Source organism: Panthera tigris, chromosome A1 (genome assembly GCF_018350195.1).
Source record: "Panthera tigris isolate Pti1 chromosome A1, P.tigris_Pti1_mat1.1, whole genome shotgun sequence".
Lineage (NCBI taxonomy): Eukaryota > Metazoa > Chordata > Mammalia > Carnivora > Felidae > Panthera > Panthera tigris.
Genome location: NC_056660.1, coordinates 226,470,812 through 226,488,228, shown reverse-complemented (window position 1 = coordinate 226,488,228; position 17,417 = coordinate 226,470,812). Strand labels below are relative to the sequence as shown.

The window sequence follows — 17,417 nt, the reverse complement described above, 5'->3', positions numbered from 1 at the left end:
ACTAAGGGACCCTGGTGATGTGCCTGGGGTCGGCTGGCCTGACAGAGGAGGTTCCACGCACTGGACAGGAATAGAACCGAGAAGAAAATGGCTACGTTCGAAATTCGTGATACGTCCAGAGATGGGTGCAATGCTCTGCTGTACACAAGTTGTATCATTTCTAATTATTTGGTGACAAAGAATAGAATGTATTAATGCGTATAAATTCACTGTCCTCTTTGTTCTGACTTATTTACCCAGCTCCTCTTGCTCCATATTGGTATTAATAGTGGGGGTTTTTGTTACCAAATACCGTGTGATATCACAAATGTGGATCTTCTCATTTTATAGTCCGGCTTTCTGTATTTTCTGGTTTATGAGATTTTCCGATCCTAATTTCAGCCTCGTGGACTGTAGGCTGGAAACATGACTGGTGGTCTGGTTTTCTTTCAGGCTCTGGAGGACCGGCCCAGCTCACTCCTTGTTGACCAGGGAGACAGTAGCAGCCCCTCCTTCAACCCTTCCGACAACTCCCTTCTCTCCTCCTCTTCGCCCATTGATGAGATGGAGGAAAGGAAATCCAGCTCCTTAAAGAGACGGCAGTAAGAGATGTTTCCAGTGTCACTGTCGGCTGTGCTCTGGTCTTTGTCGCCTTCAAAAATGTGACTGGGGTTCATCTCTGAATCAGGGCAACCCGGAGATCCAGGGTCTCTCTTAGAATAATTGTGTATATGTTTGAAATTCTCTCAGAACCTCTTAAGGGTGCAGTAAGCCTTAGCTGCAGGTGTTTGTGGTTTGTTTGTTTGTTTTTCTTAGAGTTTGGAAAAATGTTTGTTCTTTTGTTTTGTTTTGTTTTGTTTTGTTTTATAAGCTGTATGCCCAGCGTCAGGCTTGAGCTCACAACCCCGAGATTAAGAGTCACACATTCTTCCAACTGAGCCAGCCAGGTGCCCCTATAGCTCTAGTTTTTGTTATTTGCATGTTGTACTTTATTTATAAACGATACACGCATGTCCCTTGTCACTTCTAGGGAGAAAGTGCTGTGCTTTCTATCATACGTATAGTTGTGAAGGAAAAGAAAGCAACATAAAATCAGATGTAATCTGATTCAAAACACTTGAATATTTTTCAAACACACCTTCCTGATAGCGTCTCAGTTCCAGTAAAGCTGCTTACGGTAAAAAGAGTCCTGAAAAACATTACAAAAGGTTTAAACTTGCCTTTGGAGAAGAGGGAAAACTTGTATGCTGCGTGAGGGCAGATACTGGATTTTACTGAGTGCTCTCTCCCAGCAGTCTGTATCTGGTACGAGATGCCCACTCAGTGCTGGTCGAATGAACAGACCAACAGACCTTTTCAAGGCCAGCCGAGGCGGTTTGCTTTTCAGAGCAACTGATTGTCTCCTCTTATCGGAGAGGCCTTAAACAGTTATGAGTGGTCAGACCCAAGGCTTTAAATATCTGAGTTAAAATTTTTTCTTACATGTCCAGTGAAACTTAAAATAATTGTTTCAAAACAAAACAAACTTGCTTCCTTTAACGTTAGCCTTTATGACAAACCTATGTCTAAGCCTCTCTTTATTGTCTGTATATGTGATCAGAGTCCACAGCGGTCATGGGTCATGTACATGAACCTGTAAGTGATTTGGGACATTCAAGAATTAGAGACCCAATTGCATAAATGTGATACGTTACAGATCCGGTCCCAGCAGGAGTCTGACCTGACAAAAGCAAAGTGCTAAAGAATTCATTTAGAGAATGAAGAGTTGGGGTCCTAACACTCGTTTTTCTCTCTCTTTCCAGCTATGTTTTGCAAGAACTAGTGGAGACAGAGCGTGACTATGTGCGGGACCTCGGCTGTGTGGTTGAGGTATGTGTTTTCAGAGATTTAATAACCTATATCAGACACCGAGAGTTGTCAAGGGAGTATCAAACATGACACACCAATAACTTCTCAAAAGCTTTAAAAACATTTGACACCCCCCCCCAAGAAAACTACGTTTGTGAAAAGTGAAATTTAGCCACTTATCTTAATCTGTATTCACCTTTAAATGCTTTTTTCACATAACGCATCTTTGACATAGTCATCTTTTTTTACAGTTAAGTTTTTAAATTATTTTAGCCAACCACTGCGTTTATTATTTGGGGATCTTGCCCTTAATGATTTACAAAAGTGGATATCCCCGCAGAAACAGGAGAGCGTCAGTGGTGGAAAAAGTCAGCGTGGCCGGCTGTGGCTTCAGATCCATCCTGGATCCACCTGGGTTCGGGGCTGCTCTGTCACAGCACTAGGCCACTTACTTATACTTTTCACAGAAGAAATACAGCACTATCGTCATTGCCCAGAAGTTGCTGTGCACTGTGGAGCCATGACAAAACCAGTGCCACCCATACTGGATCCAGGCCATCTCCAGGCTTATCCGTGGCATTGAAGTTCAGGGCGTAATCATATTTGTAAACTCAACTCAGCAGAAAGCTGTTTTTATACCATAAGATACTACCGTTCTTTCAGCTTTGTAACTATATCTAGGTTGATACTTTTTGGGTGTTCATTCCATTAAAAGTAACAGCTTTTACAGTTAATTGTGTAACCAAAGATGTAGCAAGCTCAATGTGTCTGCGGTTATTGTTAACAGTAAAATAAGTAACTTGAATTTCTTAAGAGATTCCAGTCAAGGCTGAATCCCATTCAAGTTAAATGGAAGTTGTAAGCCACATTTTAGCAACATATTTAATCAACTGCTGTTAGAAAATCAATTTATGAAAGGAATGTTAAATTCTCATTTAACGAAGTATGTAGATAATCCAAAAAGAAAAGGAAATCTGTTTATATTATGCTGAGAACAGAGGAGATATGTTTTTGGCCAAATATTTAATGTTTACAAGCTGATAAGATGATTTGTTTTTGTGAAACCATTTACATTTAAATGTCTTCAGTTCCTTAGAAGAATTTGGATCTATTAATTCCCAATAGTTCAAGGAGAGAAAATCTTGGCATGGCGTATGACCATACATGTGGTGCCAGTGAAAGACACTTTTCATATAGGATTTTTGCTTGTTTTTAAACAAAGAAAGGGTTGTGAGGCATTGCATATGTCTGTTTTGTTCTTTATGAGCGTTGATCCATAAATCATTATCTGACTCCAATACGTTCACTGAAACAAACTTATCTGTAAATGCTCACAGGGCTACATGGCTCTCATGAAAGAAGATGGTGTTCCTGATGACATGAAAGGAAAGGACAAGATTGTATTTGGCAACATCCATCAGATTTATGACTGGCACAGAGAGTACGTAAAATGCATGCCATGCCTGATGGTGCCCACCCAGCGTCCTCCCTTGCCAAACTGCATCGTGTCAGGCAGATGGTAACGGGTGTTTACCGGTTCGCTTCCTTTTATTACCTGTAACCTCGTGGAGGTAGCTGGTGCAAAGGAAATACAATGTGCCAAGGGGTTTTGTGGTAGCATCTCGTGGCCAGGGGAAGAGTCTCTTCTGTGTGCTGGTCCATCCGGGAAGCCCGCCTGGGGGTGGCTGGCCTGACTGCCTGAGTTCAGAACCTAGTCCTGACCTTGAGCCATTTGCTTCCCTTCCCTGTGTCTCCGGCCTTCATCTGCACAATGCAGTTCATAGTCTTGCCATCCACCGCACGGGGTTTTTGGTGAAGGGAGACTGAGGTAACATGTAAAGTGCTCAGAACAACATCTATGTAGAGTAAGCTTCAGTAAAGTTTCTACTTAGAATTGCAGCCATCTGTTGAATAATTACAAATTATTTTAGAGGGCTTTCAAGATACTGTTTTTTCCAAGAATTTTAATGAAAAAAGTAGACATAACTGCACACGAAAATCAGATTTGAGCCCCAATACCTTGTCGCACCCGTCCTCATCAGGAGGAGATCCACATGGGGGCTGGTACCACAATACATTTGCCCCTTCAGGTCACCTTACTGCTGATTTTTTTTTAAGTTTATTTTATCTATTTTGAGAGAAAGAGAGTGAGAGTGAGCAAGCACGAGCAGGGGAGGGACAGGGAGAGGGAGGGTCCCAAGCGGACTCCAAGCTGTCAGCACAGAGCCCGACATGGGGCTCCATGCCACAAACCATGAGATCGTGACCTGAGCCGAAGAGTTGGATGCTTAACCGACTGAGCCACCCAGACGCCCCACCTTACTCCTAATTTTAAAAATCCTTAACCATTTGCAGATTGCTTAACGCCAGCTGTTGATATTGTTGTGGGATGTTCCAGCTGCACTGTTCTGTTCCCATGACCTAGATTGGCCGCCTGCTTTCCTGTTTTTATGTGCATTCCTGTCCTCTCGGCCTAGAACACGTTCCCATCACTTTCGAAGCCCAGGTCAAATGATCACTTTCAATTAGACGCGCTCCCTCCTCTTTGCAGATAGCATACATAAATGTGCTTTTTAAACTGTAAAATCCTATGCAGATACAAGGAGGGGTTATCGTGGTAGGTGTATCAAGTAGTGTTTTGTTACTTCTAAATGTATCTGTCCTAATAGAGTGTAAAACCTTTGAACCCAGGTACAGGGTCATCATTTTCCTATTACCCCATAGTATCTAACTCAGTTGGACTCCTAAATACAGAATGGTCAGCTTCAGACACAGCGTAATTCATAGACTTCCCAAGAAACTACAGCAAATCTAAGTGTAAGAAGGGGTCTTTGGTGCCAGTCTCTAGTCTGCCACTTCCAGGTCTGGTTCGGGAGCTGTGACGGGAGGGGAAAACGGCACAGTGCTCCTGGGACGACCACCTGGAGGTGGGGCCTGCCACAGGGTGCAGAGCTATCTTAAAACCCCAAGTGCTAGAAACTTCCACATAGCATTCATTGATGTGCTGGTTTGCGGGTTAATAAAATACCAAACAGGGCGCCTGGGTGGCTCAGTCGGTTAAGCATCCGACTTTGGCTCAGGTCGTGATGTCACGGTTTGTGGGTTTGAGCCCCACATTGGACTCTGTGCAATCAGCACAGAGCCTGCTTGGGGTTCTCTTCCTCTCTCTCCGCTTCCCCCCACGCGCTCTATCTCTCTATATATCTCAAAATAAATTTTAAAAAAAACCTTAAGTAAAAAAATAAAATAGCACACATAAATATCAGCATGGGTAAGTGATCACTAAGGTGGGCAGATGTCTTAAAGTCAGCTGTGGCCCAGAAGGGAAAAAGAGCGGCTGTGCACAGCTCTTCTGTTTCTGTGCTTACACCTGATTTCTGTCTTAACGGGAGCTAATACTCCTAACCTAGAGGCTAATTTGGATAGTATTTAAGAAAACTTTATAAAACTGACACAGGTAACATATTCAGTATTTTACATCTATTCTTACCCAATCTGAGCTCCCTAAAAATTATCATAGAATGAATATGAATCTCAAGTTTTCAGAAATAAAAACAAGCAATCATCTTGGAAACCTTTATTTTTTTTCTCAGTATTCGGCCAGGATACATTATTGTTTACGTCCTTAAGAAAAATGAGACAAAAAATGTGGATTGTCCAAGAGAAGGAAAGGTTGCCAGTCATGGGACGGTCTCATTCTGCCTTGTCTTTTTTAACTGTGTGTCTCTTGTGGTTTCTGTCCTAACAAAATGTTTTTTGTGCACATTACATTTCTTAAGTGCATACCTTACATTTTCCAGTTGATCGTGTCAAAACAGACTACTTTGAAATATAAACCTCAGTCTAAAATCAGAAGACCAGGGGCACGTGGGTGGCTCAGTCAGTTGGGCGTCCGACTCCAGCTCAGGTCATGATCTCTCACAGCTTGTGAGTTCGAGCCCCACATCGGGCTCTGTGCTGACAGTTCAGAGCCTGGAGCCTGCTTCAGATTCTGTGCCTTCTTCTCTCTGTGTCCCTCCCCTGCTTGTACTCTGTGCCTCTCTCTCTCCCTCTCTCTCAAAAATAAATAAGTAAATATTTAAAAAAAATTTTTTTAAATAAAAATAAAATCAGAAGGCCAAATTGGAAATGGCTCTAATATTTCTCTTCTCATTTCAGCTTTTTTTTAGGAGAGTTGGAGAAGTGCCTTGAAGATCCAGAAAAACTAGGATCCCTTTTTGTTAAACATGTCAGTACAATAACATTATTTATGTTCTGTTCTGATATGGTCATGCTTAGTAACTGATTTTTCAGATTAAAGGAGAACTCACTGGTAGTCTACAAAAGCTCTTCTGTTGAGAATAAAATCAAACCGTGCAGTGTCAGCGAATTGGAATTAAGCCCCCCTCTTGGACACAAATGACCTGCTTTCCTGGTCACCAAGCCCCAGCTGGCTGTTTAGCTCAGGGCAGTACAGAGTGGCCAGAAGGACCAGAGGCAGACCTGAAGCAGAACATCTGGGGATGTCTGTCTGTGGACAAACACGTGTTTAGTGAAGATGGTGATGTACGTAAACATACAGGAGGTTTCGCATAGGAGCCAAATATATGTGCAGATCTGAAATATGTTAACATTAAAGGTCTCTTTAGGAAATTCTTCTGTAAAAAAAAAAAAAATCAGTGATAAGAGTTTTGGCATTTTTTGCAAACCTCTTGAATGTCTGCCTTAACAGAAAACAGATGGATTTTTTTTTTTTTATATATCTACTTCTACATTCATTCTATTGTGGAATTTTTTGTGGTTAAAATATATGAAAAAAAAATCCGTCCTCATATAGATAGAGCTGGAAAAGTACGAGTATTTTGATAGTCTTTTCAGAAAATTATGGCTAGTTTTCTGAGATGTTACACCAAAACTCGAACAAGTGACAATGTCATAAAGCTCAGCTACCGTGTGGAATCGGACAAGCCCTTGCTGGACTTCTCCCTTGCTGTCAGGCCAGAAGCCATGGAGGCAGCTCGCATTTACAGGCTTTCACCCTCACACCAGCTTGTGAGATCATGCATTGGTCAGTTGGAAAATATTGGTTCACCAGGTTAGATCTTCCAGATGCTGAGACATTTTGTTATACAGTATCAAAAAGTCAGAATTGTTCATGTCACCACCCCTCTTTCTAGACCAGTCTTTAGGTGTTGTCGAGAAAACAGTGGCAGGTGTGGGTTTTCCACAGTTCTCTACCTTGACAGCTCAGAGTTTTATTATTAACAGATACTGCCAGTTTGCCTTGGAACGACACGCTTCTTTTGTTCACATTCCAGAAAACGTCTGCCAGATACCCAAGTATAAGTAATTACATTTTGTGTCCATCCTTCTCTCAAGTAAAAATGGCGGTCCTCAAAAACCAACAGTTAATTTAGCCCACAGCTCAGTGCCACAAATGGTTTTGCTTGAGACAACCCATCATATGCACCAGAAGTGTTATGAGGGAGGACCTCTGTTTTGTCACAAGAACATTAAAAAGATATATACTCCATGGTTGAGTTTAAATAAAATGGACTTTTATTACTGAATCCGGGACATTCTGCGGTAAAACTGGCAGTCTTCTGCCAATGTGTGGGGGTGAATATTTGCCAAGATGTCAGCTGGTTTTACACGTCAGCACGAAGAAAGGGGTAAATGACATCTTAGTATTAGTTGGAAAGTAGTTTTGACCCTCTGGATCCCCTGAAAGGCCACAGGGGCCCCCAGAGCTCTGCACACCACACTTTGAGCATCACCGGATTGAGGGATGGCTTGCTGGGTACCTGTCTCCCTGCCTTCAGCGTTTGAGATTAAAGAGACTTTTCTTGCGTGCTAAAACCAACACTTCCCAAGACCACTGGGCCATTTGGAGGGGCGACAGTAATTCTTCATTTGAAACCAAGAACCCCGTCCTCTTGTTGCCCCTGGTTGCTATTTGCCGGGTAAAGTGAGGGGTCTGAAATTCCTAAGGGGGCGATGAGGACAGACTGCTTTGGGGGCCACAAAGCAGAATGCTACTCTAGTCATGTATCTGGAATGTGCTCCCACGGGCCTGAACCACAGTTTTAAGAAAATTTCTTTTATGAATGTGCTGAAATGTGCATGTACTCTTACATTCTAGTTGAACTTCCAGTTGTTTTAACCCATCTGTTTGCCTTTTTCATTCCTAGGAGAGAAGGTTGCACATGTACATAGTTTATTGTCAAAATAAACCAAAGTCTGAGCACATTGTCTCAGAATACATTGATACCTTTTTTGAGGTAAGACCCAAGATGGAAACAAAGCATTTCTGAATCTTTTGTTAAGGCTGATGTCAAAAATTAAAATATCATGTTTGCCAGGAACGAAGCAAGTCTCAGGAAGTTAGCCTCAGTTATAAGAGTTCTGAACCTGTTTCTTTCCTGTAAGTCAGAGAAATGAGTAGGAGTTCAGCCTGGGCTTGTGTACTCCCTTAGCTTTCAGAAGACTGGGGTCATTGTTAAAATAAAGGGGTTTATTTAAGCAGTTTTGAACCTAAGGCTCATTACAGATTCAGAATAACTCATGATCTAAACGTTTAGCCTAAAAATAAAACATGTTTGTATGAATAAAAGAAAGCAATTGAAAGAAGGTCTTTAAACAAGGAAAAAAGACTTTTAGAAATAGCCCTCGGACGTTGAAGAGGCCACTCTGAGAAGTCGTGCGGGCCTGGTTGGGTTTTGTGCAGCGTGGCCGTCTTCCCCACTGCCTCTCCTGCCATGTAGCTAGCATTTCCGACCGTTAGACTGACTCCACAACCGCCTTTTAAAAGACAACACTTAAGACCTTTCTTTTCTCCTTTAAAACCCCAGGACCTAAAGCAGCGTCTTGGCCACAGGCTGCAGCTCACAGATTTGCTCATCAAACCAGTGCAGAGGATCATGAAGTACCAGCTGCTCCTGAAGGTGAGGGTTTGCTGGGCGCAGACTGGGAGTCGGGCGTGCGTTTGGTGAGAAGGCCAGACGAGTGAGGGGAAGGAAGTTTGGGCAGGTGAAGGGACTCTTTCCTGTGAAAAAATACCCAGCAGTCTTCTTCTGATTTTAAATATTTCGGAGTAAATTTCTTAAAATCTAATAAGGCACCTTTACATCAAGGTCTGAATCAAAATGTTAGTTGAAGTGAACTTTTTCCTCACCACAGAACCATTTTCCTGGCTCTGTCGACTTTATATGTTCCCTCATCTTCCTGGGGTCCTGAGTTAAGTTCAAATGTCAGTCCCCACCTGTTGCTTCTTTTGGCTCTGACAGGGCTCAGGACCCTTGAGTGGTTTAGCTTTCTAAGCACGATTCAAGGCAAAGCCACACGGTTTTCTGGGACAAAAGTGACTGTTGAAATGTATTGAGATTCCTTCGAATATGAATATATAACTTGGAAGCTGGGTATCTACAGAGATCAGAGCTGTTTTGGAGTAAAAGAGGAGCCATTACCTGCTTAGATTTGGTTGACTTTGCTCTGCTGCAGCTTGAAATCCACGTAAGGGTATCTTTTCACCAAGTTATTGGGAGAAAGAACTGAGAACACGCAGCTCAAGCGCCTGCCCCGGTGCCTGGCACATCAGGAATGATTCACAAGGTTAGCTGCGTAGCTGCTGTGTGATCATCGCCCCTATCATGTTCTCTCTGTGCTTCTTGCAGGACTTCCTCAAGTATTCCAAAAAAGCTAGCCTGGATACATCAGAATTAGAGGTACCTACCTCCCCCCAGTGTGCTGGCCCAGCTTTCCCCTAATCCCCCCATGTCTCCCATGTCTCCCAAGCAGCCCACTCCTGGAGGAGTCTGTCCCTGGGGCCTTGAGTCCCTCCACTGGGATGTGCCCTGTGTACACGAGGGGGTAGAGAAGTCGGGAGGTGGACTTGGGGGTGGATGTGAGGGTGAGCACACCAGCCCTCCCCGGAGGGCGCTGACCATTGGTGCTATCTCTCATGTGCGCGCGCTCTCTCTCTCTCTCTCTCTCCCCCTCCCCCCCCTTCCTGCCCCCCCCCCCACACCTGCAGAGAGCGGTGGAAGTCATGTGCATCGTACCCAAGCGGTGCAACGACATGATGAACGTCGGGCGGCTGCAGGGATTTGACGTAATGCGCCCGTTGTTTAAACTCACCCCTCTGGCTTCTGTCACTTTCTCTGGTCTTGGATTATTTATCTCCCCAGTAGAAAGCTGATCCTTTTGCCTGGTTTTCTGTCTTCTCTCACTTTACTTGAACCTGATTGATATTTTCTTTCAACTTTTTTTGGTGCATTTGATTTGCTTTTTGAGGACCTTCCTCTGCTCAAAGCAGGCTGCCCAGCGCCTGATGGCGGAAACAGGCAGGACGCTGCTTTGTCTCTTGGAGCCTCTGGTGCTGTAACAGCAGAGTTTCCTTCCCCGGCAGGTGGTGGGAGGCGAGGGGCCCCTTGCACATCCATCGTCCCTGGGAGCTCGACTTCAGGGTCGCTGTGTTCAGTGTTACTCGACCAGACTTCCCTAGGAGTTGCCAGACTAGGCATATTATACATTGCCTATTAGTACCTTAAAAGACATTCAGAATTTTTTAAAATTCAATTACTGAGTAAGGAAAGAGGACAAGTTTTTGCTTTTCTTGCCTACTGTTCTACTAGAGAATTAGGGTTTAAAGTTCGGGCTCTGTGCTTCTCAAGAAAGCACAATCTCCTGGAGGGTTTCTGAAAGCACAGGACCCTGTGTCTTTCTAACGGGTCCTGCCAGGGTGCCCGTGCAGCTGGTATAGGGATTGTACCTCGACAACCTGGTCTAATGGGTCCTGCCAGGGTGCCCATGCAGCTGGTGCAGGGATTGCACCTTGACAACCTGGTTCAGTGAACTATTTATACACTTTCAATCCACCTTGTCTTTGATTGTAACGGAGGCGAGAGACTCCTACAGAGGTTGGCAAGAATTTTGTCTAGATGACTATTCTGTTGGGGGCTAAGAACTCATTATAATTAAAGAAAATTTTAAGCTGTTTAAATTAATAGAAGAAATATACATTATTCTATGGGAACAAGAAAGGAAACAGAACTTCCTGTATCTTAACTTAGAGTGCAATGTTCTCTTCTCTTCCTTTGCACCACCCTCCCCTTTTAGGGTAAAATTGTTGCCCAGGGCAAGCTGCTCCTGCAGGACACATTCTTGGTCACGGACCAAGACTCGGGACTTCTGCCTCGCTGTAAAGAGAGGCGGGTTTTCCTCTTTGAGCAGATCGTCATTTTCAGTGAACCACTTGATAAAAAAAAGGGCTTCTCCATGCCGGGATTCCTGTTTAAGAACAGCATCAAGGTAATGTGTGTTTGTGTGGACACACGGACCCGTCACGCTGATGAACTGTTTCCTTTTCAGTGATGAAATGTCTTGATCCTTTGTTTATTAAATGTTTGGAGAATTTCCTCAGATATTTTAGAACTTGTAAAAATTCACTCCATCCCTCAACTGTCTGTGTTCTGAAGTGGCTGTTGTCTTGCACGCATCCCTGTGTGTCCACAGCCGTTTCTCGTCACGGTTAAACATGATGAGAAGACCTTGTCTGGGCTCATTCTTGTGTACCACCATTCCTGTGACCACATACAGCTTAAGTTCAGAGTCACGGATGTGGAATATTGCTCTAAGACCAGAGCAGAAAGCTTTCCCAGTGTCTTATTCTTTGCCTCCAGCCGATGAGGACACACTGAGCCATCAGAGCTGGGCGTGGGGCCACAGGGGTAGATAAGACAGGCAGTCTGTGCCCTGGAATAGCTTGTTCTCTGAGGAAAGAGAAACACAAATAAGTACACATAAGTAAACATAAGTAAAATCGTGGCAAAGGGCCTCGAGTCCTATGAACGGGACAAACCAAGGGCAAGACAGAATAAAGCAGAGGAGGGGGCTTGAGGGCCTAGCACATGGTCCCTGGGAGATGCAGCCCGCTCACCCACCTCTCCCTCCCTGTTCCTTCCACGTTGGCAGCCGTGCAGCCCTGAGCTCAGAAGGGAGGTGTGCATCCCTGTGCTAGAGCCTCCTACCGTCTGAGCCCTGAGGTCTCAGCACCCAGGTGGGACACCACACCATCCAGCTCCCCGTCAGGCTTCTGGTAGCCACCTGCAGCAGTCTCCCTGCTTCCCCTCCCTCCAGGCTGGGAGAGGCTCTTCTGCCCAACAGGACGTGGGAGGCAACAGGACTGGGCTGCATGAAGCTTCGGGCCTCTCCTGCCTCCCACTGTCCTCCGAACATCTTCCTCGTGACAGACTCTCCACTCCATTCCAGCAGCATAGAAACCCTCTATATGTTCTTTTCCATGTCCTGCTTCTGTAAAACTGTCTTACATGTGATACCACATATAATTTCATAACGCGTTATACTAATAGTCAGGGTTTTTGGTGTTTTTTTTTTCTTCAAAGCTTATCCATTTTGAAAGAGAGGGACAGAGAGAGGGAATCCTAAGCAGGCTCCACACAGTTGGTGCGGAGCCCAGCATGGGCCCCAGATCCACAAACCGCAAGATCATGACCTGAGCTGAAATCAAGAGTTGATGCTTAACCGACTTAGCCATGCAGATGCCCCAATAGTCAAGTTTTTAAAATGGCGTCACTTTATTTCTGGGGCAGAAAAGTCAGGGATACACAAACACCGGGTTGTCATAAAGGAGTCAGAAAACCGGTAATTCCCAAGCCCTCGTTTCTAGTTAATATTCAAGCACTTAGTTAGTTAAATTCTTGGGAATCCCCTTGTCCCTGAGTTAAGAGAATCACTGAAAAGCATCAAGATGATGATATCCAAGGCAATAAAGATGACGGCTCAACCAAAAAAAGTTTGTTTCAGTTTTGATGTAGGATGAACTTTACATCGCACCTAGCTGGTGGGAATCCGTGTGCTTTCATTGTTGGTATTGTAGTAAAATACACACAAATTTACCACCTTGGCCATTTTTCCGTGCACAGCTCAGCGGCATTAAGGACATTAAGTACGTTCACATGGTTGAATCAACCGTCGCCACTGTCCATCTCCAGGACTCTACTTATCTTGCAAAACCAGAATTCTGGGCTCATTAAACCACCACTCCCCATTCCCCCCACCAGCCCCTGGCACCCACCATTCCACTCTCTGGCTCTGTGAATTTGACCACTCAAGGTACTTCATCTAAATGAAATCAGAACCATATCCATCTGCTTGCGACTGGCTTATTTCACTTCGCATAATGCCCTTGGGGTTCATCCAAGTTGTGGCATAGGTCAGACTGTTCTGTTTAGGGCTGAGTAGTATTCCCTTACTCATTCCATAGCCCGCATTTTGTTTATCTGTCCATCAGTCAGATAGTGAATAATGCTTTAATTTTTTTAAGGTGAGTTGCCTTTGCCTGGAGGAAAACGTGGAAAACGATCCCTGTAAATTTGCTCTGACATCGAGGACGGGTGGTGTGGTGGAGACCTTCACTCTGCATTCGTCTAGTCCAAGTGTCCGGCAAACATGGATCCATGAAATCAACCAAATTTTAGAAAACCAGCGTAACTTTTTAAATGGTAACGTGTGTTCTTGTCTTTCTTTCTAGAAATCTACACATTTCTATTTCTGTCTCTCTTCTGTCTACTATTACATACCTAATAATGACAGGACATATTTAGCACAGACTGTGTTTCAGGCACTGTTCTAAGCCCTTGTTTTATTATCACTTCATTTCCTTTTCACAGTGACCTCTGGTGGCAGGTACCACTATTATTCCATTCTACAGACAAGGAAGTTGAGGCACAGAGGGGATTCGTAATTTATTTCAAGCCCCACAATTTCTTCATTGCAGAGTCAGGATTCCAAGCAGGCCAGTTGGCCTTGGGCACATGTCCCACACAGTCTCTCACGCCATTTGTGCCCTGGAGCCCTGTCCTGGGAGGGGAATGCTTGAGAAAAACTGAGGCAGCAGACAGAGGTGGCCCTAGATGTCGGAGACATTTCTCCAGTGCAACTTTGAAACTTGGGTTGGCTGGCGTTGCTCATCCATACCTTCCACTTGCATTGGAAAACGAGACATATTTGTCCTTCCCAGCTTCCGTGACATGAGTGATTACAGAGGAGCCATCAAAGCACCTTAGGGGACGTGTCTTCTCCACAAGGAGATGGACCATACTGGCCTTTTTAGAGCGTTCCTTTGACTCTTTATGTCGGCAACTGCTTGCTTCCCTTTGTGATGGCCGACTCTGACTCTGGTTCTAATTTGGCGATCATTGAAGAGCTCTGAGAATTCAGCCAAAAGCTAAATACTCATCTAATGTCTTCTCTCATGTCTGTGGTATGTCCCAGCCCAGTAGGATGTTGTAACTTCTTTGTCCCCATAAAACCACCTTCACACCTAACATGACATTCCAGAGCCAGGAACATAGGCAGTCAATGAAAAATCAAGGGCAAGGTATTTTGGGCCAAGAAGAGGTCAGCTGCCTGGGTGTTAACTCAAGCAAGACTGATCATTTTTTACATTTGTAGTTGGAATTGGATACGTGGGGCTAGTGGGGGCCGGGGGACGGTCCCTGTGTGTGTAGAAAAGTTTCGCACCTAGGACGGTGAGCCAATGCAGTCCTCTTTAAATGCGTTGCTCTTAAGTGATGCATTCATTAAATGCTAACCCATAGCATGTAACTGTTGGGAAATCTCTAAATTTTTACCATCATCTTCAAAATAAAAGGAACTGCCTCCCAAACAGGAAGCCTGTGTAGGCCATGCTGTTAAAGTTTACTAGACACTCTCTTCAGTCTAGGCAAAGTCCTATTCTGGAGGGTTGAGCACCATCAGGAATGCAGTGGGGGCTCTGGGCATGTCACATCTCTCCCTCTCGCCCTTTGTTCCAGTGAGAGGTCATGGCCAAGACAGACTTAGTAAAAATGTCATTCGGCTCCAAAATGCTTGTTCACACATGCCTAATGTCCCCTCAGACAGGAAGGGGTTCTAATTGTTGTATTTCTCAAAAGTTTTAACACTTTAAGAATTTGTGTTCGTATTTCCCCATATCTTACTTGGCATGTTTCCTTCCGTCCCTGCGGACGATTACGTAACAAATGAATCCATTGAAGTCAGGAGATGGGACAGCTACTGGACACCCCCCCCCCCAATCTGTCTTTGTAGAGCTCTTTTCCTTCCCTCCCCTCTGGTGCCAAACCTGCAAAGCAGGGGTGGTTCCTAACACCATCTGTGTGCCCTCAGGGTAACCAGGGGTATTCCTGAACTCTCAGCAGCTTCTTTGCTCTCTGGTTAGAGAAGACTTTTGTGGCTTCAGGCCTGAACTCTCCCACTGGTAGGAGCCCGCTGCTGCCTGGGATTCTCCCCCAGGGCAGTTGGACTTCCACTTGGCAGGGATGCAAAGTCTCTGCTTGCCGCTCCTGGCTGTTAAAAGTCGGCCACGGTGGCCCTCCTGCCCCCTGGACTTGGCCTTCTCTGCCTCCCCCCCGCCCCCAGCCCCCAGCCACTCACATAGGCACACCTCCGGTGATGGAGTCAGTGGTCAGTGTCAGTGGTTCATAAGTAGGAGAGTAGCATTCAAGGCCTTTGCCTTTTCCTTTGCTGATGGATGGTGTCATTCTGCCACTTCCAGGATGGGTGGCTGCTTAAAGGTCGAGATGGCTGGCTACCAGTCACATGGATGAGCCACGACTTGAGGGGGGCGGGTATTCAGGACCTGCATATCCTTTTGATTGTATCCTGTGCCTTTCTCCTTTGCCCCACGAGGATATTTTTCTTGGCGTCCTGACAGTCTCCTCTGGGTCTCCCCTGTTTTGCAGCATTGACATCACCAATCGAGTATCAGAGGAACCACAGCGGGGGCGGCGGCGGGGGCAGCGGCGGGGGAGGGGGCGGCGGCAGCGGCGGCGGCGGCGGCGGCGGCGGGGCCCCCAGCGGCGGAGGCGGCAACCCCAGCGGCGGCCCCGGCAGCTGCAGCGGCCTCCCCAGCTCGAGCAGAAGCAGACCCTCCCGGATCCCCCAGCCTGTCAGACACCACTCCCCCGTGCTGGTCTCCTCTGCAGCCTCGAGCCAGGCAGAGGCAGACAAGATGTCAGGTACGTCCACTCCCGGCCCTGCACCGCCCCCTCCCGGCAGCAGCCCCGCCCCGGAGGCCGGCCCCGGCCAGGCCGGCAGGCGCGCCCCGGGAGAGCCCGAAGGCCCCGAGCGAGAAGCGGAGCACATCCCCAAGATGAAGGTGATCGAGAGCCCCAGGAAGGCCTCGGGGAATGCCGCAGGCGCCGGCCGCGATGCGGACGCCAGGGAGGCGCGGGCCAACCCGGAGGACAGCCGCTCGCGGAGCAGCCTGGGCTCGCTGCCCCTGGGAAAGCCCAGGCCCGGGGCCGTCTCGCCTCTGAACTCACCTGTGGCCACCGCGTTCCCTTCTCCCATCGGCAAGGAGCCCTTTCCCCCCAGCAGCCCCCTGCAGAAGGGGGGCTCCTTCTGGAGCTCCATCCCCGCCTCTCCCGCCAGCCGGCCGGGCTCCTTCACCTTCCCGGGGGACAGCGACTCCCTCCAGCGGCAGGCGCAGCGCCACGCGGCCCCCGGCAAGGACACGGACCGCATGAGCACGTGCTCCTCGGCCAGCGAGCAGTCCGTGCAGTCCACGCAGAGCAACGGGGTAAGAACGCCCGGCAGCCTGCGCCCGCCCGCCCCGCTGCCTCTGTCCCGCCAGCTCTTCTAAACCTCCCCGTGGCCGCCGCTCTCCTCCTACTAACTCCCGGCTCTCCGGCTCCTCCGGCGCCGCCCGCAGAGGTCGGAGCCCGCCGACGCCCCGCGGGCCTGGACGGCGCGCCTTCTAACCCTCCTGCCGCGGGGACAGCGCTGCTCTCGTCTCTACTAACTCGCTCCTTGCTTTGTGTGTGTCTCCTTAATATGGGAAGCAGATCGGTACCTTGCGAACGCAGCACCTGTGCGTCTCTCACACTCTCTGACCAGCAGAATATCTCGGAACTTCCTTTTTACCCCTGCCTTCCTCACACACGTTTTTTAGAGGGGTCAGCGTCCCTGCTGTTTACCTCCTATTTCAATTGGAATCTGTACACTTTCAGCTTTTTGCTCATCGCTTGGTTGTGCTCTTTTATGCCTTAAATTATCTTTGCAGCGTTTTTGACTCACCTGCTGAAAAAAAAAAAAGTCCCTCGAGAAAACTTCCAACAGCAATTCACAGCAAACTAAGCAGACAAAATAGGGGGAAAGGAATCTCTCCAGTGGAAATGCTTGCTTCCCCCAGTTTCACTCTGGAAGAGAGAGAGACTGCCTTAGCGCCTCCGGAGCCTGGGCTCCTGCTGGCGGGGAGCGAGGCGGAGGCTGGATGCCCAGCGACCTGCGTTCTGCCCAGCAGGGGGCGCGCTGTGGGCGCTCTGGGCTTCCTCGCCTTCCCCTAGGCCCGTTGCCTGGGTCGTGTCCTCAAGCAGAAAGGTTGCTGTGGTGGGGTTTTCCCCCATTTCTGTGGCTTCCTCACTATCCTCCCCAGCTGTTTTCCTACACGGCAGATGGCCTGACCTTTAACACTTTCCTAAAGGCATGCGTGAGGGAAGAGAACTGTTCTGACGAGTGTATGTTTGATCGCTTTATAAATTTTTAAATACATTTCCCTGAAAGGGTCTGTGTCTCTCATTATGAAAACG

General features: G+C 46.9%; 1 protein-coding gene across 2 annotated transcripts in view; it reads left to right on the top strand.

The window, feature by feature from the left end:
- The window catches only part of TRIO (trio Rho guanine nucleotide exchange factor), a 353,374-nt gene that overhangs the window by 321,482 nt on the left and 14,475 nt on the right, over positions 1 to 17,417 (top strand). For both annotated transcript variants that reach the window (XM_042997460.1, XM_042997467.1), the window contains exons 38-48: positions 433 to 581; positions 1,782 to 1,848; positions 3,165 to 3,268; positions 5,986 to 6,055; positions 7,998 to 8,087; positions 8,658 to 8,750; positions 9,480 to 9,530; positions 9,839 to 9,916; positions 10,924 to 11,115; positions 13,151 to 13,328; positions 15,570 to 16,408. In XM_042997460.1, the coding sequence (XP_042853394.1) occupies positions 433 to 581; positions 1,782 to 1,848; positions 3,165 to 3,268; positions 5,986 to 6,055; positions 7,998 to 8,087; positions 8,658 to 8,750; positions 9,480 to 9,530; positions 9,839 to 9,916; positions 10,924 to 11,115; positions 13,151 to 13,328; positions 15,570 to 16,408 (1,911 nt within the window). The remainder of the gene's footprint in view (positions 1 to 432; positions 582 to 1,781; positions 1,849 to 3,164; positions 3,269 to 5,985; positions 6,056 to 7,997; positions 8,088 to 8,657; positions 8,751 to 9,479; positions 9,531 to 9,838; positions 9,917 to 10,923; positions 11,116 to 13,150; positions 13,329 to 15,569; positions 16,409 to 17,417) is intronic.